The 25,263-nt window shown below is 39.9% G+C and overlaps 2 protein-coding genes and 2 long non-coding RNA genes across 6 annotated transcripts in view; 3 read left to right on the top strand and 1 right to left on the bottom strand.

Moving 5' to 3' along the window:
• Positions 1-2,758: 2,758 nt before the first annotated feature.
• On the bottom strand, positions 2,759-24,381 carry CCDC47 (coiled-coil domain containing 47). The gene is made up of 13 exons (XM_072781191.1): positions 23,609-24,381; positions 16,244-16,512; positions 15,695-15,802; positions 15,018-15,192; positions 12,757-12,878; positions 12,464-12,529; positions 9,762-9,863; positions 9,258-9,368; positions 8,462-8,547; positions 7,098-7,156; positions 6,657-6,766; positions 6,255-6,422; positions 2,759-4,468 (listed from the first exon to the last, which is right to left on the bottom strand). Exons 2-13 carry the CDS (start codon positions 16,505-16,507, stop codon positions 4,388-4,390), a joined length of 1,452 nt encoding a protein of 483 aa, XP_072637292.1. The 5' UTR covers positions 16,508-16,512; positions 23,609-24,381; the 3' UTR covers positions 2,759-4,387.
• Positions 8,699-16,461, top strand: LOC140606992 (uncharacterized). The gene is made up of 2 exons (XR_012009171.1): positions 8,699-9,390; positions 16,223-16,461. It is a non-coding gene; the product is annotated as an uncharacterized lncRNA (long non-coding RNA).
• On the top strand, positions 9,426-10,457 carry LOC140606991 (uncharacterized). The gene is made up of 2 exons (XR_012009170.1): positions 9,426-9,984; positions 10,203-10,457. It is a non-coding gene; the product is annotated as an uncharacterized lncRNA (long non-coding RNA).
• The window catches only part of DDX42 (DEAD-box helicase 42), a 37,529-nt gene continuing 36,267 nt past the window's right edge, over positions 24,002-25,263 (top strand). The window contains exon 1 of one of the 3 annotated variants that reach the window (XM_072781178.1): positions 24,002-24,584. Coding sequence is in view for 1 of the 3 variants with exons in the window: in XM_072781176.1 (XP_072637277.1) it covers positions 24,396-24,527 (132 nt within the window). In the remaining 2 variants the exon portion in view is untranslated. Of the gene's footprint in view, positions 24,596-25,263 lie in introns of all 3 variants that reach the window. The other 2 variants (XM_072781176.1, XM_072781177.1) reach the window with 2 other exon arrangements.

The raw sequence follows: 25,263 nt of genomic DNA, 5'->3' as shown, positions 1-25,263 counted from the left end.
TTGTAAAAGGAGGAAAACAGCTCAGCTAACGGAAACTTTTTTCCCCCCACTTCTGGATCTTTTTGTCCCTGGATCCTTCCTTGTGCACAAGCCTGAGGGGCATGTTCTGCAGACCCCCGTCAGGTTTGCCTTGAGCGGGAAGCAAGCCTGAGCAGAGTGAGACTCCTGTGGGGCTTCGTCTTTCCAGGGACCTACTCGGGATGGCACCTGTGTCCAAAGTTGGATGGATCCCAGCAAGGATGGGTCACAGGCTCTTCGCAGCTCTGTCCCATGACACAGATTTATACTGGCCCAACTTCCAAGATGAAAGAATTCAGCTACATCCAAACTGAACGAAAATAGGTGAATGTGAACTTTGCCGGTGACTCCAGGACCTCATTCAGTTTTACATACTGATATCACTTTGATCTCATCTAGTGCTTTAATTTTCTAAAGCAAGATCCACGCTGTTCTCTCATTTTCAAAGAGGCCTCTCTCTGCAGCAAATGGTAAACTGACGAAGGAAGCTGCTAAAAATTGAAGTAAAATTCTTGGTGTTATTTAGAAGAGGACACCTTCTTCACACGTGGTCTTTGGACCACATCTTTTCAGTGCCTGAAAAGATGCCAAATGATGCAGCCACTGCTCTGGGGAATTAGAACATAAAGGCTCTTCCCAGCACACCTATCCCAGCAGCCATGTCACTTTCTAACTGGATGTTAATCTGCCAAGGAGGCCAAAAGGTCTCACCATCTTCACGACTGCCCACAAAAGCTAATAAGAGAAACTTTAGGCACAACTTCAGTTGTGATTGTTCCAAGGAGCAAATTTCCATTCACTTTAGTTTTCCTTGCAAAAGGGCCTCCTAAATCCGGATAATTTAGAAAATCAGTGATATGAAAGGTCAACTTTCAGAGTTTACAAAGACTCCCTGCTTTGTTTTTGACTTGTGATGAGAAAGTTTTGCTTTGAACTCTAGGCATCCAGTTTAAGTGCACTGGCCTCTTCAAGATATCATATAAATTGTCAGAAAGGTAAGGTAACACTAATTGCCTAAGATACTCAAGTGAGAGAAATGCTTATGACTTTTGGTTTAGTGAATTGAACAGGGTTATTTAATTTATAGAACATCTTTTATCTCAAAAGCACATTACACATGCTGTCTTATATCCTCTGAACAGCCATTTCAGAAGGGGGAAAAGTGGAGAATGCCCACTCATGGAGGAGGAAACAGACTTGTTCAAGCACTAGGACGGCACCAGCATCCCTGTTACAAACCCAGGGCTCTTTTCTGAAGCAGAAAGCTGGCTTCTAGCTTTGCTACAAATGTTCTGATAGTTACATAGAAGAAAAAGATGCAGAAGAAAGAAATTTAAGCATTTAAGCTCAAAATGTGATAAGAACTAATCATTTAAAAAGGCCTAGGTGTCTTAAATAAATAAAAGTCCCACTATTTGGATAAAACCAGATGGGTGAAATTTTAAAAGGCAGTTAATTTTATTTATTTGACAGTTAATTTTAAAAGATGAAAATAAAAACAAAATCCATTAAAAGTGGCATAGTAGATGCAAGTTTCTGCTTTTCAGGGGGAAAAAGTCCGTTTTCTTCTGAAATTGGTTATTTTCAGTTAATGGAGCCAAGATGGCATTCAACTTGTTGTCAACGGATTAAAACCCTATACTTTCTTCCAAATGGAAATAAATCTTTCGCTAATCACCAACCTCCAGAAACTAATACTTTCCACTAATTGTTTTAGCAGTCTGTAGTAGAAGCCACTCTTTTGGGTATAACTGCTTCCTCCCTTTTACATCCTTTCAAATCACTTAAAATGAGTAGGAACAGGAACATAGAAAAGAGAATCTGGGATGATAAAATACAGTATTTTACCCATCCCACCAAAACCAATAGATTCTTTGTATAACACTGCTCTAAATAACTTTCATGTGTCTATTCCTATTGGATGGGTGGAATGAGAATACCAATCAGTGATTCTTTGGTCTAAGTCTCATTTAAAGAGTTTCAACTTTTAATCCATGATAGGAAAAGGTTCTATTACTAAGGAAACAGAAAGGTATTATTCCCCAACCTCCATTCCAAAATACCCTGTCATATTTTATAGATAAAGTTAGAGAACTCTGAAAGGATCTGCTTGGTTTCCATTGGGAGGAAGGAAAACAAAAGGGAGTAAAGCAAAAATGCACCACTTAGAGAAAAGTCCTAGGTGATACCTCACATTTTTAAAGTGCTTTATGTGAGAACTTTACACATATTATCTTTTGGTGTTGACCTACTTGTGGGATAGGGAAGAAAACAGTTACTATCCTTACTTTGTACGAAGAAGAACAGAACAGAGACTCAAAGAAGTTAATGACTTGCCCAAAGTCAAGGGCTTAGTATTGATTTTGCTGGCACTACAGTCAGGTCTTTATCTTCCAGTCCAGTGCCTGTTTTGCAAGTGGCCAGGCAATGCAGAAAAGGAGGGCTCAGTGGTGTTCAAACGTGTGGCAGTCAACAATATTCTCCTCTCATTCATAGGAGAGATAATGGTGTCTTAACTGAAGAGGTGGACTTTGGGGAGGAGCCCATTAATAATATATAGAGCTCTAAAAATAGAAAACATTCTAAAAATAACTGGTAACAAACTAAAGGATTATTATCAAGGCCAACTCTTTGGAAGGTAAAGCATTTCAGTGCTGACATCTGTTGAACAGAAAGAGCATTCCTATGGGTTTATACTCTTGTAGGGCAACCCCAGAAAAGTAAAGGCGGCACTCTGAGATTTTTGTCAATTAGTTTAATATATGTCCATAGGTAGTTCATATGAATGCTTGAATTACAAAATTAGCTGCCATGGTCCAAATGTGTGGGACTTTAAGAAAGCTCTTATTAATCAAAAGATAGCTAAGCATATCAACTTTGATTTCTAAAATGTATTTTAAACTTTGTAAAACAAGGCTAATTCTAGAATTATATAGCATTAAAGTAATTAAATCTTATGTTATTTTGTTATTTTAATAACTTAATTTCATGAACTGTTAAAAAAAATATTACATTTGCATCTCCCAGTTTACACATTTCTGCATTAATTTAGAGAAAAATCCATGTGAAAAGTTTTCATGCAGTTACAAAGGCAGCAGCACATACTGCTTTCACAGCAACTTGTTATTGCCTCAGAACACACCTGCACATAAAGCATCAACAAAAAAATATCCACCCACCCCTCTCCCACCAAAAAAACCCAACCTTTTCCCATCCCCAGCAAAAATTACCTGGTACAAGCAGTGACTTAAAAAATGCTTTCTTAGTAGGAAGCATTTATAAAATGCAGAAATCTGAACAAGCTAAATGCTCGTGCAGATAGATGGGCCTCTCCCCCAAGAGTTCCTTCCCCAAGAGGCAGAAAGAACTCTCAATGGTTTAGGAAAGCTCATTTTTAAAAGTATATTTATGCATATTCATGGCTATTTCTTTAAAAGAATATACCCAGCCTCAATTGTGGAAGAAATAAAAGCAGAAGGAAAAGCAAAGGGACACAGCCATAACACAGAGAATAGAGCTTCTCCATGAACATCCAATAGTTTGCAACAACCAAGAAGGAAAAACATGTAACTTCACATAGACCACTGATCTGATCTAGGTGAAGCAGTGAATTTTTCATGCATTTGTTACTCAAGGAAAACGTACAACCACTTAAATACAGCATTCACATTGTCATTAGCTTGTGGTATCAGGTAAGGAAAAAACTGTGCTCCTGTGCTACCTATCCTTAGAATTTTCCATGTACATGTGAGTATCCTAAGTCTTAGAGATATAACACTGTCATCAGCACCTCCCACCTACAAAACATACACTGAACTACATTATGTTTTGAGTCCCTGAAATTTCAATACCACATATAGTGTTCTAAATTTAATTTTTTTACAAGGTTAATGTACACACAGAAGAAAACATCAAGCAATGTTTATTGTGCAATTCCAATAGTTATTTGTGGAATCTTGGCTTAGAGTCAGTCTTCATAGCCTTTGCAACTACCCAGTTTAAACAAAAAGCAACAATCTAATTATGTATCTATAAATTTCATGATATTTCTTCAAACATCAAAGCACTAAAAGCACTGATGATTCATGTTATAATTTTAAAAATATTTTAAAACTACACATATATATCATTCCTTTTATAAAGTAATCAAAATAATTTGGTTATCTGGAAGAGAAATACTGAAACAGAGTCCTTCCATTGCATCTATAACCTCTGTAAAATTCCATATCAAAAACAGAACAGATGATGAAATAAGGATTTCTTAGTCACTTGAGAGTGTTTGAATTTTAAGATGAGAAATTGGTATTTTTTGTTTCCTGTGAATTCAGAGCTTACAGGTGGCATCAGGACTCCGATCTCTGGGATGACTTTACATGGCTTTCACTTTGATTTGTTTCATTTTCATTTGCTTCTTCTCTAATTTCTTTTGCTCACGCCTCAAGGCAGCTTCCTAGAGAAAGGAAATCCAAACTAAGCTCTAAGTACACATAAAAAATCAAAACTAGAAAAAAAAAAATCAAAACTAGAATACTGCCTATATTATTATTCAAAAACCCAGGCTTGTACCATAAATAACTTTCTAAAAGACAGTTATAAAAATTGCTAATATCTATGTTGGTTAATGAAAATCAGCTTAAAATGAAGTAGCAGAAAAAAATGAAGTAGCAGTAACTAATCTCAAATTAGAAAGAAATTAAACGCTATATTTAAGCAGCTTTGTTATTCTGATTTTTACTATACTCAAGAAACACTAATCCAGCTTTCATCATAACATCTATGTGTATCTGCCAAGGATTTGTACTTCAATTCAGAAAAGCTTAAGATCTCCTTTTTCAGGCTGTTAATTGGGCATCTCTTCTTATAAGCATAGATATTAAACCTGAGCACAATACTTTAATGCATAATGTTAAACTGGGAGTTTTTATCATATTTTTATTTATGAATTAGGTTATATTGAAAGAGAAAAAGGAGCTCCAAACACATTATTTTAGTGGCAAAAGTCACTGGTTATTGTTATCTGTACTAAGGGAAGCCTTAGAGACCAAGTCAAAGTATGACTTCACTGGTTGGTTACTAGCCATCACATCTGATTAAAGATTATTTCAGTGGCAATCTCAAACTTAATTTTTTTTAGAAGTTTGAGGTAGAAATATCCTGAGAAACATACTCCTCCACTAGAGGACTGAGAAGATACAGAATAGGAAAAACAGAAGCATGTAGCACATACGGTTATTGATAGTATTACAAATTATGTCTCAAAGGGTCATTTGTAAATTGGTTTGAGAAGTATTGATTGTGTTAGGTTTCAACACTAGCTCAGAAAAAACTACCTCTACAGCATGGAAGCCTGAATGTTTATCCATCCATAGCTGTGCTCTTAAGTACCCCTGAAGAACTGAACCATTATTGTTAACACCACTTTTATGGGAAAACGAACAAAATCAAATGACAAATGGTGAGGAGGCCTGAGTATCCCGGGCAACTTTCCTCAACACATTAGTGACACTCCATGGGAGTGACACTCCCATGGCGCTACATAGCCGCCTCACTGTTTCTTGCCAGGAGGTCTCCTGATTTTCTTCCATTCTCAAAATTATTCTTGTTAGAACTCACATCTCCCAGAACTTTGTTCTCTTCTTTTTTTTGACTAGCATTTACAAGGTTTAAAACTGTAGAGCTAGACTATTGCATCTTACTTCACAAAAATGTGAGAACATGCTGATGTTTCAAACATAACATACTACAGCCTAAAAAGCTCTTGAGTTTGAGATCCCAGTTGTGTACAAAATAGAAAACAAAAATACAAACAAAAAATATTCAGATTCTCTAATTCTATAAGCAAATTAAACATTTTATAAAATGAGATACATTTGGACCATAGGGCATATGTTCTGTCTTCTATTAAAATTCCTAATTTCTTTCTACTTCAGTTAAGTACTTGGCTTGTACTTAACTTGGCTTGTACTGGTGGAACTTTCAAAATGGGATTGTGCTGGGGAAGGCTAATTTATATCATTCTCTAAGATCACAGACTCAATCTAACCTGGTTTGAAAGGGACAGATTATTTATTTTTCTTAATAGTGCTATCACAACTAATAATGTCCCAAGTGCAGAGAAATGCTCAACTTTTAGGCCTGTGTACACTCCTACACAGAATTTACCTTCACGGTCAAATGGCATAATAGGCATCCTTCTAAATCCTAGTTTTACCAAGCATAAGAAAAGTCTGTCTTACCTCCAGCCTGCGCTGTTTCTCAGGATCTTCCTCATTCATGATTCGCTCCTTCTCTGCTCTTTTCTTCTCCTCACGACGAGACTGCGCGGCTTCCTGTCTTTGCACGTGTGTCAGCTTCAAGAAGTTTTCTTCTACCCGAGCTCGGTTTTTATCTGCTTTCTGTTTGCCCTTCTCCCCAAGAAACAAAGCGTTCATAAGAAATCCATTTCAATCCAACAGAACCACGTCCCATTTAGTATTATTTTTTTATAGGAATACTTTTATAAGACTATTCCCATTTAGCACTTTAGGTCAACTAGCAAACTAGCAAAGATACAATCGCTAAAATCATTGCTCTCTGACTCCCCTGGGGGGGAAACAAAATAAAAGATGCCAACTTATAATAAAAGCTGTGGGTCTTACTTCTCTGTTGAGTCGGAACTTTTTGGCTTTATCAATAGAATAAATCACCATGTTCATCAGGGGTAGCAAAGCCTCCATATCCTTTGGGTAAGTGTTACCTGAGCCAGGCACTGGAAAACAAAGACATTTTCCTATTGAGTTAATGGCAACATTAATACTTCTGGGCCCACCCAACTTTTTTTTTTTTTTTTTCTTCCCACCCCACCCCCCACTTTTTTTGTATTAATAGACTTCTTTCTCCAAGTGTCATAGACAGCTAAAATGCAGCAGAAAATAGAAATTAAAATAAATAAAAGGATCTCTTATTGAAGAAATCCCAAAACCAATAAGCAGGCAAGCTTAATGCAGTTTTTTATGGCTATCCTTTAGGAGGGAACAATATTCTCCTTAAGATAATCATCTCACAGAAAATGAACCCAGGCAAGACCACAGAGCACTTACCATTAAATGTAAACAATAGTGTCCTCTTAGTGTCAGGCAGCTTTAAAGGCTGACCTTCCCTGTTATAAAAGAAAGGCTATTTAGAAAGAACACAAGAAAGATACTTTCCATTCACATAAATCACCCAACTCACTTAGATGAATAGATATGTGCAGATAATCAGTACAGTATTTGGCTTGGAATCCCCAAGTTAAATATAATCTCAGAAGCTGAAGGAGCTTTACAGGTCCCTTGGTCCACTTGTCTTATCTGATGGATGCATTCCCAAGTGATCTTTATCCTATACTTGAACACCTCCAGTGAAGCTTCCCAGGCATCAGGATATAGTCCTCTCACCTGGGGAGCCAGAAATGAGCCTATGTTTAAGTATGAGGCCCACATTTTAAATAATATTTTTGCTTATTTTGATGGATTTTTATGTTTTACTTCCAACTCCTCTTTCTATAATGAAGCATCTTATTTTTGAGTTAGGCTCAGAATATATTTAGAAATGATTTACTATAGCATATATAATTTAGTTCTGACTCACCAAAGATTTCCTTTTGTAATCTCTATCAACCCTCCTCTCCTCCCCTCATACAAAAAAGGCTCCATGAATGTCACGTGCCCACAGTGTTGTTACTGAGTTGAGCAAGGCAAGGATGATGCAACACTATCTATCCATAGGCATAAAGACCCGAATAATTCTGACACAGAACTAAAATCCAGATTGGCTTTTAACTGTTCTTAACTCCACAGCTTATGAAAGGAAAGCCCTTAACCAAAAATTTAGGTCAGAGCCAATTCTACATCAAGGGTAAACTTAAATAAGTATCCACTCCTGAGAAAGGATCTGATTACAAATAACAAATTTAAGCTCTGAATATGAACATTCAAACAATGTTACTCTAAAGCCAGGAACGCTATGCACATTGAGAGCATCTGATAATATACTAGGAAAAAAATATAACAAATGAAACCAGAAAAGGTCATGAAATAAAATGCAGATATCTCTAATCAGACATAAGTCAAAATCACAGATTCATATCATAAATTTAAAAAGGAAAAATAAACTACTACAACGGATAAAGAAATTAGCAGTTACATTTTCTTAGTATTTGCCATTCTGTAAGAGTTTCATCCATCCCACTGAGTGGCTGGTGCATAATGTGATGACATATTGCAATCTGGGAGGCTTATCTGTTTGTCTCCCATAGGTTTTCAATTACTTTCATGACACATGCAAAGCAAAGGAAAACTTAGAATGCCTGTCATCAACTTTCCTCACTCATTTGGTAAGAAAAATTGGAGAAGCACCTTGCAGGTGTTTCAACAAAGAAAGCTAGTAGGGACAATTAACTTCAATATTTTTATCTCATACGTACTCTTGCATAATTTTTGGACCAGAGAACTGGTCTGAAAAATGAACGGATTCAATCTTGTCAGCATAGTGTGTAAGAAAGTGAACCATCTGAAAAAAAGAAAAAAAAATTTTAAAGTAGGATTTGATGCATTTCCCTTTTTTCATAAAGATATTCACTCCTTAATCCTCCTTGCTTTTTCACAACAGCATTAAGGCTAAAGCTTTTTAAAAATAAAGTTTAAATAAGAGAAGGGATCTCTCTACAAAGAAACTAGTACCTTTCTTTAGTCACACCAATGATCAAATTTCTTCTATGAGCAGCTGAACATATGTCTCAAAATAATGTTCTAAAACAAGAACAAATGCATGAAGATAAAATCTAAAATAATTTCAGGGGATCGTCATAAACACATCACCTTGAATTTACATTAGAACCGTCTTTGAGCTACTCTATATTTTTATGATGCTAAGATGTACTCCTACCATTCCACAACCAATAGAAAAAAAAGATTCCCTATGCATCTACACTAATGGACTAAATGACATGGTGATGAGGATTAATCCTGTAGTCCTTCTACAAAAACTTGAAAACCATTAGCAATCCTAGGAATAATTTTCTCTTGATTCAGAGAGAAATTACTTGACTAGTCAAACTCGTTTTTTGTAAGTTAATCTACTGCTAAAGAAGGTATTTTAATGTTTGTGTGGGAAAGGAATACAGCATTGCCATAAAATGAAGAACTAGCACAGTGTGACTTTTAGGGGGAGTGCCTTGTAAACGCTAAGGTCTGCAAATGTATGTCTTCTATTGCATTTACCTTTGTATCCATCATTCCCTCTGTGACTTCTCCCATCTCTGACAGGATGGCCAAGGAGTCTGGCAGTCCATACTTTGCTCCAGACTTAGGTTTGTCACTACAAAACTCACTCTAGAAGAAAAAGCAATTGAAGGTAAGACAAATTTTATTATGCACAAACTTTTTTTTTCCCCTCAAGAGAGTATGTTCTGACCTATTTCAAAGTTGTGCTTAACAATTCAAGTGATAGGAACACCTGGGTGGCTCAGTGTTGACCGTCTGCCTTCGGCTTGGGGTGTGATCCTGGAGTCCCAGGATCAAGTCCCATATCGGGCTCCTTGCAAGGAGCCTGCTTCTCCTATCTCTGACTCTCTCTGTGTCTCTCATGAATAAGTAAAATCTTAAAAAAAAAACAAAAACAAAAACAATTCAAGTGATATAATTACCCTATGTTTTGAAGTTGACTGCCTATGTAATAAAGAGGAACAATTCTCCATGTATTTGAGTTGGAAAAATGAGACATACCAGATCTTGCATCTCTTTCTGGAGTCGCACCAAGGCTTTCCGAGTGCCAACAGCAAATACATAGGTATCCATGTCTTCATCATTCATGGTTACTTTTATTTGCTTAAAGACAACAACAACAGAATTCACCTGTTAGATTCTGTGATATGCAGAGTTCTATGATGGCCCCTGAGAGTCCCACCCCCTGAGGTCTACATTCTTCCCTTGAATGTGAGAGGAACCTGTGAGTATGATGGCTATCACTCCCATGATTATGTTGTGTCAGAAGCCTGCTGATCAGATGACACTGAGTTAGTCAAAAGGGACTTTATCTTGGAATGACCAATCAAGTGAGCCTTTAAAAGGAACTAGGCCCAATAAAGTCTTGAAGTAGGAAAGGGCTTGGGTGGGGGGCTATGGCAAAGACCTCAGAATGGCTTCTAGGAACTGAATGGTTTCCAGTTGGCAACAGTAAGAAAATGGAGACTTACAACCATGGGGACCGGACTTCTGCCAACAACGTAAATGACCTTGAAAAGAGGAACTCAAGCTCTAGAAATTCAAGTTGCTGAACAACTGGACTTATTGGGAGGATAGAGTACCCAGAAAGGGCCTGGGAGCCCTCTGTATACCATCCCCATGCCCATATCTTGCCTCTCTTCCATTGGACTATTCCTGAATTGTATCCTTTATAATAAACCAGTAAATATAACTAAAGCTTTCCTGAGTTCTATGAGCCATTCTAGCAAATTACTGAACCCGAAAGGAGGGCCATGGGAACTTTTGATTTATAGCCAGCTAGTCTCAGAAGTATGAGAGCCTGGGACTTGCAAGTGGCATCTGAAGTATGAGCAGTCTTGTGGGACTGAGACCTTTATTTTATTTTATTTTAAATATTTTATTTATTTATTCATGAGAGAATAAAGGAGACAGAGGCAGAGACATAGGCAGAGGGAGAAGCAGGCTCCATGCAGAAACCTGACGTGGGACTCAATCCCGGGACTCCAGGATCACGCTCTGGGCCGAAGGCAGGTGCTAAACTGATGAGCCAACCAGAGATCCCCCAGGACTGAGACCTTTAACTTGTAGAATCTGGCACTAACTCCAGTGTACAATGTCAGAAATGAACTGAATTGTTGGACCCACAGCTGGTATCTGGACAACCAGAGAATTGGCTGTTCATGTTCGTAAACACCACAGATAAACAATTTTTAATAACTGCATTGGACCAGGAAGATAAAGTTATAAACCTCAAGAGCCTGGTATGTTAAAACATGGCACTATTTGTCATATTAACTATATCTTAAGATGTCTGGGTCAAAAATTATCAGTACGTAGAGGGAAGTGTTAAAGTAGAGAAATACAGGAAAGACCTGGCAAGATGGCAGCTCTAAAAGGATAGGTTTTCTGTTCTTTCATCATTGAGCAGACATTACACAAAACAACACCTTAAATAAAACCCAGAAAAGGGGCTAAAAAATACAGAGACTTGTGTTTATTGAGGCTGTCTTTACAGAAAAAATAAGAGATAAAACAATGGCTGATTCAGAGAAAAAGACATTAAATCTACCTCAAGAAAGAATTGGAGAAAAAAAATTGAAAATGATTACAACATCTGAAGAATAATTTAGGATAGCTGAAGATGCAGCAAAATTTCCTCCTTTCTACCTAGTAAGATGGTATCTAGTAGGAGAAAGAATGATAGGACTCTTAACCATAAATGATAGAACTCTTAAGTAACGAGGCTTTAAAAATTAGTAGATTAAACCACCAGTGGCCATATAAGACAAAATGAAGTGAATAAAAGATACAGATTTGCAACTAAAAATGAAACCTTTAAAATAGTAACCTTGGGGACACCTGGGTAGCTCAGTGGTTGAGCATCTGCCTTCAGCTCAGGTTGTGATCTGGGGTCCTGTGCTCCCCATGGGGATCCTGCTTCTCCCTCTGCCTATGTCTCTGCCTCTCTTGTGTCTCTCATGGATAAATAAATAAAATCTTAAAAAAATAATAAAATAAAATAATAACAATGAGTTTCAATCCAATGACATTCCGAAGTACATAATCATATTACTAATACAGCACTTGTTTACCAAATACTCCTTTGTATTTTGACATATATGCACACATCTCTTGTTCTACTAGTTCATATAAAAGAGACTGTATATTTTGGTTTCCTGTAGCAGAAGGAGCCAGTACAATTACTTATTAAATGAATGAAGGGAAGGGCTGGAATGTTGTATTTCTGACAAAGGATACAATTTGCAGATTAGCATGTTGACTTAAACAAAGGGAAGAAGGTATACCAAACAATAAGGTCCCTAGATCATGATTTGAACTCATTCAGCCCAAAATGTTATTTGAAGTAAAATTATTTAAGAAATCCACCTTATTATCAAAGATAAAAGCATTAGCAAGGCACAGAGTAAGATGAGAGTGCAAACTAACTGTGACAACTGTTTCCTCTCCATTATCCAGATGGATTCAGCCAATCTACCTATTGATAGAGTAGTATCTCCTTCCCTACAGAAAGCACATGTTCCCCACTCCCCATAGTTGGTACACTAAGTAGAAAATAATCCATCGACATAGAAAAGGGTCCACTTTTGGCAAGGAACACAAGTTGCCTGAAATTCAGACAGAATCCAGGCAAGGAATGGTGTAAGTTCTAAGAAGTTAAGAATTTAATCTGTACAGAGAAAACCAGTAGGAAGAATACATACCACTTGATCACTCACTGGTCTCATCATTCGGGCCAGGACATTCAGTAAGTCTTGTCTCTTGAGGAACTGAAAAACCAAGAGAATAGTTGCAACTTTTATTACTATAAAGACCTTGAAGGGGGAAATCGAATGTTTCAAGAAATATACTCTACATTTGCCAATTAGTGGAAAGAGGATTTTTACATCTAATTTTTAGCTAAAAGAAAAAGAATAAGACAGTAAATTTGGATTTGGAACCACACTGGAAAACAATTAAAGGAAGATATACGTTATACCACTAATTCTGAACTTACCCTCAGCTGGATGAGCATCCCTTCACAGCACACTCGACCAGAACACCACAAATTGTAGATATGCTCATTCTCTTGGTTCAGCTTTCCTGTGCTTGTTGCTTCTTTGTTAGTTCCATCATCCCCTAGGGGTAAAACCATTTAATGTGATTCACCGAAAATGTTGGGGCCTAATCATCACACTTCCTCCACTCTGACCCCCAAATAATCATAGCTTTAGGGAAGCAATACTTTGCTATCTTACAGAACTCTCCTTCAGACATACATTACAACAGATGGTCATCATTCCTTTAAATACTCTTTGTCTCCATCGAAAAATTATGGAGGGGCACCTGGCTAGTTTAGTCAGTAGAGGATATGACTCTTGATCTCGGGGTTGTGAGTTCAAGCCCCACAGTGGGTGTAGAGATTACTTAAAAATATAATCATGGACTCTAGTGTTACCTGTTAATGATGATTAGCTCAAAATATAAATTTCTCAAAAGTAGATACAAAATGGATGGAGCAAAGTCAGTTAAAATGCCTGTCAAAGGTTAAAACAAACAAACAAAATTCCTAAGCAGTGAATAAAAAATACCATTAATACAAACTATTCAACACTCTTGCCTATGTCTCCTGTGGATTAACTTTAACCAAATTTGCTTTTCCAACAGCAACATGGTAACAGTTGGTATTAAGAGTTGTATTTTAGATCTAGAAAGGGCTCAAATTCCAATCATTTCCTTCTTTCATGTAATTCATGCAGTGTAGTATCTGTTCACTGAATGAATACAAAAGAAATTGTTCGACCTCACAAGGGAAAGCACAGTGACACACCAAATGAAAATACATGAGGGGAAGTGGAAGGCATTAAACGCTGTTTTTTGTTTTTTGTTTTTTTTTTCCTGATTTCCAAGTAAAAAAGTACTCTGAAATGCTATGGTACAGTGGAGAGAGTGAGAGAGAGCATGGACTTTTTTTTTTTTTTTTAAGATTTTATTTATTTATTCATAGAGACAGAGAGAGAGAGAGAGAGAGAGAGGCAGAGACACAGGCAGAGAGGGAGAAGCAGGCATCATAACAGAGAGCCTGACGTGGGACTCGATCCAGAGCCTCCAGAATCACGCCCTGGGCTGCAGGCGGCGCTAAACCGCTGCACCACGCGGGCTGCCTGAGAGCATGGACTTTGAAAGTAAGTAGACTAGCTTCTCATATCATGGTTGCAATTTAATAGCTTAACATTTCTAGACTTTAGTGCCTCCTTAAGAAAAGAAACTATATCCAACTGACAGTGTTATTACAAGGATTACATAAGAGGGTGCATGGGTGGCTCAATAGGTTAAACTCTGCTCGGGTCATGGTCCCAGGATTGAGCCCCATGTTGGGCTCCCTGCTCAGTGTGAAGCCTGCTCCTCCTTCCCCCCACTGCTGTGCTCTCTCACACACACATTCTCTCCCTCTCAAATAAATAAAATCTTTAAAAAACAAACAAACAAAAACAAAGACTACATAAGAAACAATGTATGCAAAGTACCTAGCGTAACATATAAACAGTAGGCTAAAGAGCTGAGCAGATGGATACTTGCTTACTAAAAAGAAACAAACTGAGATGAAGGTGGGGTGAGTCCACCTTACTCCCTCACTACACAAGCATGGGGCTTCCTCGAAGGTACTTCAGTGTATACCTTTTCAATGGATTTGAACTAAAGTTCCCAGAACCTGAGGAAATTCTGAGGGATTTCTAATTTCTAAAAGATGAAATGAAAGCATCAAGCTACCTAAAATGTCAAAATTCCTTGTTTTCAGCCAGACTTCTATCAACTTGTTTTGATAGCACTGTGAATCTTATTCTAATCAGAAGCTGTTTAGCAATTATTGATTAATGAAAAACTAGAAAATTACTTTTTAAATGCAATTAATTCAGTACATAAAACCTAATAAAAATGGGATCCGGGCAGCCCAGGTGGCTCAGCGGTTTAGCGCTGCCTTTAGCCCTGGGCCTGATCCTAGAGACCCGGAATCGAGTCCCACGTCAGGCTCCCTGCATGGAGCCTGCTTTTCTCCCTCTGCCTGTGTCTCTGCCTCTCTCTCTCTGTGTCTCTTATGAATAAATAAATAAAATCTTCAAAAAAAATAAAAAATGAGATCCTTCTTCAGAGGAAAAAAAAAAAAGCATCCTCTTCAGCAGTCCATGAAAGAAGTTAGATGCTTATACTGAAGGGAATAAACAGTTCTTACAAGGTGGTATTCAAGCATGCAGCTGGACTTGTATTAGCCTAACTTACCTACTAAGGTAAAGTTGCTCTCCAAAAGCTCTCTGTGAGTGTTAAACCAGGCTTGAGCAAGGCGGCTATTTTTATTCTTCCCAATGATATAATTCATGATGTAAGCGAGCAGACCAGTTACCATCAAAATTTCTAGGTAATAACTCTCCCAACTGTTCTGGAGGTGTGCAGGAACCTAAAGATGAACAATCATTCCATTTAATGTTGGCTGAGGCTGAAGGATGGAGTCTAACTCATGGGATAAAGGAGAATGAGAAAAGTGGATAATTTAGATAATTGACGCTGAATATGGTTATACTTTGAAAAATATGCTCATTTTAGTTTTCTAGGTTAGCTTTGAAAAGATTCTTTAAGGAAATGTGAGGACAATCAAATGGAATGAAAAGCTGGAAAGCCCTCTGTATTAAACTTGATTCTGAGTCTTACCCCCAAAGAAACCCAGTTTCCAGTCTCTTCATCATTCCTTGATAAATACAACTAGGAGGGCTAGAATAAAAACATAGGGGTTGCTTCTCTAAGTGTGGAGTTTTATCAGAAGAATTGATGTCAAGTTCTTTAACAGCTCCCCACTATTACGTCAACACCATCTATATTTAATGATATTTTTAATTATATTTCTGGAATTAGTAACAGCTATTTTGTTGGTTAGTTTGGAATTCAGAATCCTATATACCTACATCAACAATTGTTATTGGGTCTTTATTTTTGCTAGAAGAAGTATCTGGTTTGTCTTCATAACCTTCAAATTCTTCATCATCATATGGCTCACTCTCCGTATCTCCCTCCTACAAAAACGAGGAACAATCTGTTTTCCCCCACAAATGTGGCCAGTAATTGCATCTCATTTTTGTAGGCAATATTTGTAGAGGAAAACAGAATATGTAAGCAGCAGCACAGAACACAGAGATATTCCAAGTTTATAACAAATGATAACTCTCCATGCATTTGAACTTTGATATAATTCCCACCTATACACAGTTCTATTCTCCAACCATTCCAGGTAGGCTTTCCATAGAGAAGAAAAATATAATTCATTCTTCCATCAGTGTAAAAGGTGGAACATATCACAAAACATTTAGAAGAGCTCTGCCTACTGAACAAAAATGAAGATAGCTGAGAGTAAAGGTCTCCTTAGATCTGGGTATTACTTTTAATGTCTGGGAAAGGGCCAGTTACAAATCTTCTAATCTTTCCACTTTCCCAAGAATCAAGAAAAAGAACCTCACCTGGGTATCTGCATCTTCAAAATCTCCTTCTTGGTTTTCATCCTGCCCTTCCAACTCCACAGTGGTCTCGTCTTCATCATCTTCAGTAGTTATCACCCGTTGAGGAGATTCAGTAACAGAATCTTCTGTGACATCCTCAAATTCAGCAAAGTCATTATCATCATATTCTACTATGTCTTCCTCATCCTCAAAATCATCAAACTTGGCTTCAGAGACACTCCCGAACACCAAAAGGACAACACAGAAAGCAAGGGAGGCTTTCATTGCACCTTAAAAATGAGTTAAAAATAATAATAAATCAAAATTCTAAATGGACTACTATATATATAGATATATAGATATATATCTATATATATCAAATTTTATAGTTAAAAAAATCAATCTGTGACTCTCTCCTGCTTTTTAAAATTTTAATACTATTCACTTCATTTTTGTTTAAAGATTTTATTTATTTATTCATGAGAGACACAGGGAGGCAGAGACACAGGCAGAGGGAGAGGCAGGCTCCATGCAGGGAGCCTGACGTGGGACTCGATCCCAGGTCTCCAGGATCACACCCTGGGCTGAAGGCGGCGCTAAACCACTGAGCCACCCAGGCTGCCCACAACTATCTTTTTTTTAAAAAAAAGATTTATTTATTTATTCATTGGGGGGAGGGGGCAGAGACACAGGCAGAGGGAGACGCAGGCTCTTCGCAGGAGCCGCACGTGGGACTCGATCCCGGATCCCAGGATCATGACCTGAAGGCAGCCACCCAACCACTGAGCCACCCAGGTGTCCCAAAATGCAACTACCTGTTAGCAGTAATATGTAAATAGTAAAACCATTTGTCCTCAGATCAACTTTGTGTGTGTATATGTGAACATCATCATCATGAAAGCTAATGTTTAAGATATAAAAGTTCTAGGGATGCCTGGGTGGCTCAGTGGTTGAATGTCTGCATTCAGCTCAGGGCATGATCCTGGAGTCCTGGGATCCAGTCCCACGTCAGGCTCCCTGCATGGAGCCTGCTTCTCCCTCTGCCTATGTCTCTGCCTCTCTCTCTCTGTGTGTGTCTCTCATGAATAAATAAATAAAATCTTTGTTAAAAAAGAGAGAGAGAGAGAGAGAGATAAAAGTTCTAGGCCCTGTCCTAAAGGCTTTACAGTAAAAAAGCAACAAATTTAATCCTCATAAAAACCCTTTGAGAAAAGTAGCATTAACATCTCCATTTCACAGATAAATAGAAATGAGGTGCAGGGACACTAAGTAATACAAATACCAAGTGGCACAGAGCTATGATTTTGATCCCAGTTATGCTTCCAAAATCCCTACTATGAACTGCTTCTCAAGATGATTTTCAAATGTAAGCCAGTGGCTGTGATTTTAATCATTTACTTAAAAGTAGTAATTTTTTTTTTTTTGGGTGGGCAGCAAAGCAAGGTTTATTGAGTGAAAGTAAAATTTATTGAATGATAGAGTACAAAGATCCCAAAGAGGACACGAGAGAGTTGCCCAAAATAGTAATTTTTTGTCAACAAAATTGTTCCTAGTATACATAATGGGATTAAATACATCAGCATTTCATAGCTTTCTGAAGAGAATACTAGGTATTCCACCATCTAAACAAGTTCTGAACCAATAAATACAATGAAATCAGATCTATGACAAAAATGTGCCAAATGATATGAAAACATCTTACCAAACAGGTAAGGCTTTACCAAAAAGGGAGAACATTTGATCCACAGTTTGAAGCATAGTTAGATTTAAAACATCAAGTCTATTTAGGTTGTATTTCTAGTTCTTCTTTCTCATCTGAACACAAGCCCTATAGCACCAATTGTGTAACAGACATGTCCATTTTTATGCCCTACTCACTTTTTCTATATAGGGTCAAATAATAAATATATAGGCTTTGTGGATAGCATACTGTCTCCATTACATATTCTTCTTTTTAAAAACAATCCTTTAAAAATGTAAAAACCAGGGGATCCCTGGGTGGCTCAGCAGTTTAGCGCCGCCTTCGGCTCGGGGCATGATCCTGGAGACCCAGGATCAAGTCCCGCATCAGGCTCTCTGCATGGAGCCTGCTTCTCCCTCTGCCTGTGTCTCTGCCTCTCTCTCTCTCTTTCTCTCTCTCTCTGTGTCTATCATGAATAAATAAATAAAATCTTTAAAAAAATAAGAATGTAAAAACCATTCTTAGTTCATAAGCTATACAAAGACAGTCTAGTCTGTCTCTCAGGCTGTAGCCTGCTGAGCACTGCCCTACAATCACCTTAAAACCAGCAGGTACCTGAATTTCTCTATCTCTATAATATCAATCCCATTTTCCAGTCTTGTTGAAAAGAAAGATATCTAATTTTTCACTTTCTTTTTCCTTTGATACCTAAACAGACATCAAATCCTGATGTTTCCTTCGTTGGTTCCCAAAGCCACCATGATAATCCAAGTTATCACCTGCTAAAGAATCACAGTGATATTCTAAATGATCTCCCCATCTAAACTCTCTCCCTACCCCCTTCTTCTCTTCCTAAAAGACATCATCTTCCTAAAACACAACTTTTATTCCATAAGAATTTAATAACCATCAAAAGCTAACCAATTCCTATAGAATATTATAAACCCTTCTGGCTTTCACTGCCTTTCATAAGATAATCCTACCATATCTAATCAAATGTACCCTCACTGAACACATCACCACATCAAATACTATGCCAAGAGAAGTAAAACATCATAAATTTGCATGATACTTTAGCTGCAAGGGATTGTATTATAGTATTAGTTATGATAGTAAAAAATTTGAAAAGTTGGGTTAAACTGTGGGTACATACAAAAAACAAATTCAAGTTTTTTGTCCATTAAAAATTGTTACAGGGCAGCCCAGGGCCTGATCCTGGAGACCTGGAATCAAGTCCCACATCAGGCACCCTGCATGGAGCCTGCTTCCCCGTCTGCCTGTGTCTGCCTCTCTCTCTCTCTCTGTCTCTCATGAATAAATAAAATCTTTAAAAAAAAATTGTTACAAATGAAGTAAGAAGCTCTGTTTTTGTTTTTGTTAAAGATTGTATTTATTCATGAGAGACACAAAGAGAGAGGCAGAGACAGAGGCAGAGGGAGAAGTAGGCTCCCTGCAGGGAGCCCAATGCGGGACTCAATCCCAGGACCCCGGGATCAAGACCAGAGCCGGGATCAAGACCAGAGCCAAAGGCAGATGCTCAACCACTGAGCTACCTAGGCATCCTGAAGCTCTGTTGCTTTAAAAACAAATACACATAAACAAAAAGGTTTTGACATATATCTCTAAGTAGTTACTTTATATGGTAAGATAATGCACATTTTGCCTTTGTAATTTTCCTATGATGTGCTTTTGTATTAAAAAGTTCTTGGGACCCCTGGGTGGCTCAGTGGTTGAGTGTGTGCCTTCAGCCCAGGGCGTGATCCTGGAGTCCGGGGATGGAGTCCCCACATCAAGCTCCTCGCATGGAGCCTGCTTCTCCCTCTGCCTATGTCTCTGTCTCTGTCTCTCATGAATAAATAAATAAAATCTTTAAATAAATAAATAATAAAAAGTTCTTTAAAAAAATAAAACATGGTTCCTGTACTCAAGAAGTGCTACAGACTATAGGATAGCTATAGCAGGGGCCTGAAATGACATATTTTAGAAGTTTGGTACAATGAAACATTGGGTTTGTAGACCTAAGTTAGTTAGGGTAATTAGGCTAGAAAGACCAGCAGGAGCCAAATCATGATGATCCTCATTTAAATACCACACTAAGGGCAGCCCCAGTGGCACAGCGGTTTAGCACCGCCTGCAGCCCAGGGCGTGATCCTGGAGACCCGGGATCCAGTCCCACATTGGGCTCCCTGCATGGAGCCCGCTTCTCCCTCTGCCTGTGTCTCTGCCTGTCTCTCTCTCTCTCTGAATGAATAAATAAATAAATCTTAATAAATAAATAAATAAATAAATAAATAAATAAATAAATAAATAATAAATACCACACTAAGGAGTTTGGATAATTAGAATCAACTAAAGGACTTAGGTAGGAGAGTGGCACCATCAGATTTGCAATTTAATCCTGATAGCTTATACCTAGGGTGAACTGGAATAGGGCACATGAGGCAGGAAAAATAGAAGTGGCTGAGACAGATAAGAGATAAAACAGGATTGAACTGGCAGTGCTGTTGGGAACAAACAGGAAAAGAGATCTGACAGATACTAAGAATTATACTTGTCAGCATGAAGTGACTGGATATAGGGAATGTGAGAAAGTTAGATTTGGGTGATTCCAAGTTTTGTCTTGAACAAAGTCATCCTTGAGATAAAGAATAAAGGAGAAAAATTGGGGGAGGAGGCAATAAATTTAGTACCTGTTGAAAAGTTTGGAGTATAAAAAAAGTTTGGAGTATTTTCAGGTAGTATGTTGGATGATTAACATTTATCTCTTAATGTTCACAAAATCCCTATAAAAAGGAATTATAACCTATTTTACAGATGGAGAAAAAGACGTAGTTTGAAATATAAGTCTGGAGTTCAGGATAGAAGCCTAAGATGGAAACAGAGATGGTGCCAGAATGGATGAGATCCCCAGGGAGTATTAAGAGTTAGGAGAATAAAAAAAACAACACTACCCAAAACTCTAGAAACGAATCATAACAGCTTAAGAGTTAGGCATAATAGGAAGAACTGTAATGGGAAACTAAGAAGGAATGGTTAGAAAAGAAAAAGAGACTCTGGTCAAAGTGGTATCATAGAAGTCAAAGGAGAAGCATATTTCTAAGGAAACAGACCTCAGTTTCAATTGCTGCAGAAAGTTCAAGTAAGAAACAGAGCAGAAATTTCCAAATACTAACAAAATCATTATTGGCAACTGCAAGGAGGTGATCAAGACAGAAGCCAGAATGGAGGGAGTTGAGTACTAACGGAAGTGAATGGGTGGCAAAAAGGAGTATACAGTACTCTTTCCGGGTACTCTAGGATAGTGAATATTCTATATCTCATATTTACAGTGCTGTAAATTCGTAAAGGAATTAGTTGAATATCAAAGGTTATTGCCCAATACCTTGTAATCCATGGCTACTCAAGAAACATACTTAAGGGACGCCCAAGTGGCTGAGTGGTTGAGCATCTGCCTTTGGCTCAGGGCATGATCCTGCTCCAGGGATCTAGTCCTGAGTCAGGCTTCCTGTGAGGAGCCTGCTTCTCTCTCTCTGCCTATATCTCTGCCTCTTTCTCTGTATCTCTCATGACTAAATAAATAAAATCTTAAAAAAGAAAAATACTTAAGATTCAACAAAATTCATAAAATCTGAAAGGCACAAATGATTTGATAAATGCCATAAAGGACAGGCCAATAGCATATCCTTTCCAATATCTGATCTTTGAAGTCAGCACCAGGGGACATTTTATGGAAAAAACATAGCTGCTTTCTCTCTCTTTTTTAATTTATTTGACAGAGACAGAGAGAACACGTAGGGGGAGCTGGGAGAAGGAGGAGAGGGAGGGAGAGGGAGAAGCAAGGCTTCCCACCCAGCAGGGAGTCCAATGCAGGGCTGGATCCCAGGATCCTGGCTGGGACCATGACCTGAGCCACCCAGGCGCCTCCACAGCTGCCTTCTCAACACCAATTTTTTTTTTTTAAGATTTTATTTATTTATTCATGAGAGACACAGAGAGAGAGAAGCAGAGACACAGGCAGAGGGAGAAGCAGGCTCCATCCAGGGAGCCTGACTCAGGGCTGGATCTCGGGACTCCAGGATCACAATCTGGGCCGAAGGCAGGCGCCAAACCGCTGAGCCACCCAGGGATCCCCCTCAACACCAATCTTAAAGAGGTTTGTGATATGTCTTCAAACATCTGTAGCTTACTTTAATAATTTTTTATTATAGTCAAAAGTGGAAGAAATACGAAAAAGAGCACATACTTTGGTGGAGTTACATTGTTAGAAAAACATCAGCTCTACCATTTACAAGCCATATGATCTTAGACTAATTACCTAAAATTCACCGTTCCCCACATACAAAAAAAGGGATACCCATTCACTATTGGCCTCACTTATAAGGCTATAGTTGGTATTACAGGAGATATGTGCCTGGCACATACAAGGCATTCAATAAATACTAGTTCTCATTCCTTCCTTCTCCTGTGCCTTATGAACACACTTTAATATTTAAAATATTAAATATTTTAGTGCTTCCCTTTCCAGATTTGTTTTATACTTTTTCAAAGAGAAGCAAATAAAGATTAATATTGGCACAGGCCACTTGATTAACCGCCAGAAAGTCTCATTATTTCAAATTGAACTTCCACCTAGAATGTTCACACCACAGAAAACATTTCTAAGATAACTTAGCACTGTAACAGGCTTCTTCAAGGTTATTTAGGTTAAAATTATCCAAGTCACTTATATCTTGGCCTTCCCTCTGAGAAGTTTCTCTGCTGCACCTGTCATCTCATTTCTCAAAGGCACAACTCCTTGCCAGGACACCCGTTCCTGAGAGTCCTGGGCAGGAAACACAAGCACTAACAAGTCTGGGGTCTGATTATCTCCTGCTAGCTCACTCCGTAGTCTCCCGGTAACTGGGTCTGGACTTAAAAAACCTGAAGAGCAATAAATGAGGAAATCATTCCTTGTCATTTTATTTTAATTTATTTTTTTAAATTTTTATTTATTTATGATAATCACAGAGAGAGAGAGAGAGAGAGAGAGAGAGAGAGAGGCAGAGGGAGAAGCAGGCTCCATGCACCGGGAGCCTGACGTGGGATTCGATCCCGGGTCTCCAGGATCGCGCCCTGGGCTAAAGGCAGGCGCCAAACCGCTGCGCCACCCAGGGATCCCATTCCTTGTCATTTTAGATTAGGCCTTTCTGACAAGTGCCAGACTACCAGACTTCTGCAAATCATGTAGACATTTCCTTGTCTCCTTACACCCGTTGGATAAAAACCGCCTTATGTCAGAAACCTTCAGAGAAGACTGACCACAGAGACTGTTGCTTCTGTTAAGCCACCAGGGTCTAGTTTTTTTCAACCATGGAGAATCATTTCATCCTAACAGTTATACTCCACTCTTCCTGCTGCACACTGTAAGCTTCCTGTAACTTTGCCCTTCTAGTTGGCATCTGCCCATACCTCTGCGGGGAAGTTCTCAAAAACCGTTAAAATCACCCCAACCCCGAAGACCAAGAGAAAATGGGCCTTGGGGTGGACGACGTTTGTTTTCTGTTTTTAAGAAGGTCAGGAGAGGTGAGAAGGCGTGATCCATGTCACCCGGGGCCTGACTTGGAGGGGCTGGGTGGTAAAGGGACTCGGCTAGGCCACGCAACTTAAAGTCACCGCTCGGCCTGGCCCGGCTGCACCGACTAAACACGTCATGGCCCGTTTCCTACCTGTACCGGCGGCAAGAACTCGGCCCGACACTCCTGCGGCCGCGGCTTCTCGGCCTGGCCGCCACTTGCGCGGTCGCCGCGGTTTTACTGTCCCTCGATCCCTCTAGGACACAGCCGGACCAGGTAGCTCAGTCACGCTGAGCCACTCTTTACGTAGTCTCCGCCATCCGTTACGTAGAATGCGTGCGGACTGTCCGCGCCTGCGCGCGGCGAGGGGCGGGGGGCGAGGGAGCGGCCTGCGGCCTCAGGAACCGCGCGAGACCTCCTCCTCCCCGCCCAGCAGAGGCAAGGTGGGGCCGCTGGGAAGATTACATAATCTCGGCTCGCGGGCCGGAACTGCCTGCGCCGATCCCAGCCCTCTCCGCTAGGGCTCAGTCGAATTGTCATCACTCTGAACTGGTGCTCCGGAAGCTAAAGGTGGCCATGGTCTATGGGACCACGTGGCCAGAGATATGCGGAAAATGTTGCCTAGGTCGTATTTGCAAAGGACCAGAGTTTAGGGAGTCCACAATTTTATGTATATGTGGTTTCCGCCCAATTCCTTTTCTTGGGATTTCTAGACAGCTGTCATTGCTACGCTTTCTTCACCCCTAGGCCGCCTCCCGGGCTACGAGCGCTCCTCCAGCAGTAGCAGCAGCAGCAGCAGCAGCAGCAGCAGCAGCAGCAGCGTCGGGCGGAGTGAGAAGTCTGGAAGGTGTTCTGGAGCTTTAAGGTCCCGAGCCCGCGGCGCCTTCCGGGAGCCGTAGCCCCAGGCCCCGCCCTTCGGCCCGCGCTCTCTGCACTGCGCATGTCAGCTTTGCGTTCCCCTCCCCCCGGTCAGCAACGGGCCGAGAAGCGGCGGCGGTGGCGGCGGCGGCGAAGAAGGGGGCGGAGAGGAAGGAGCGCGGCGGACGCGGCCTGGACCGCGCGTACTCTGGCGGTAGGGTTCTCTCCGCGTCGGCGGTAGTGTCAGCTGCCGCTGCAGCCACAGCAGCAGGTCTGTGCGAGGTGGGTCTGAGTCGGGGTCGCTACCCCTTGGGGCGACTTGAGGCAACTGCGGGGCCTAGTGAAGGCCAGGGAACCGCGGCCTCGTTTAACAAAGAGTCTGTGAAGCTTCGGGGCAGCAGAGGCCCAGGGGGCCTGGAGGGGTGGGAGTGCGAGGCGGAGGCCTCCAGAGGTCCTTCCCGACCTCGTCGCTTCCACAGCTCCCGCTTCTCCCGTAACTCTCATTGTGGCCCAGTTGGCGGCTTTCCGGAGGCGGCGCCCGCCCGCCCTACTGAAAAAGGGATTTGCTGGGTGCGGGGCTCCTGGTAGGGATAGCCACAAAGAGGGTTCTGACCAAAGTCGGCAGCAGTTGGCGGATGCCAGCCTCCGAATCGGGGGGACGCGATGGGTAAAAGTTGCCCAATCGGAAGCCAGTAAAAATATAGTCAGTGATCTTCGTGCAGCCTTGAGTACATCCCTCTTGTCGCACAAAGTTTTTTGTGGCCTATTTAAGAGCCTATCTGATGCAAGTAAATAATTTATGTGGAGTTGCAAGCACACGCACCAATAACATAAGAAGGAACTATCGTGCTAGTTGAGAGTTTTGGGGAATCAGCTTTCCTTATCACCCTAGTGAAGCATTCCCCTTTGCTCCTCACTCCTTGAGGCGGTCGTTCAATTTCCTTAGGTTG

The sequence above is a fragment of the Canis lupus genome, chromosome 16, assembly GCF_048164855.1.
Source record: "Canis lupus baileyi chromosome 16, mCanLup2.hap1, whole genome shotgun sequence".
In the NCBI taxonomy this organism is placed as follows: domain Eukaryota; kingdom Metazoa; phylum Chordata; class Mammalia; order Carnivora; family Canidae; genus Canis; species Canis lupus.
The sequence above is the reverse complement of the archived record's forward strand: the minus strand, read 5'-3'. Positions and strand labels throughout refer to the sequence as shown.

What these genes read in the sequence shown, in the direction of transcription:
- CCDC47 (XM_072781191.1), bottom strand. Translation starts at nt 16,507, where the DNA reads ATGAAAGCCTCCCTTGCTTTCTGTGTTGTCCTTTTGGTGTTCGGGAGT. An exon ending in ACCCAATAACAATTGTTGAT is followed by an intron (nt 15,193 to 15,694) that starts GTAGGTATATAG and finishes GTTCATCTTTAG; the next exon opens with GTTCCTGCACACCTCCAGAA. An exon ending in AGTTCCGACTCAACAGAGAA is followed by an intron (nt 6,423 to 6,656) that starts GTAAGACCCACA and finishes CTTGGGGAGAAG; the next exon opens with GGCAAACAGAAAGCAGATAA.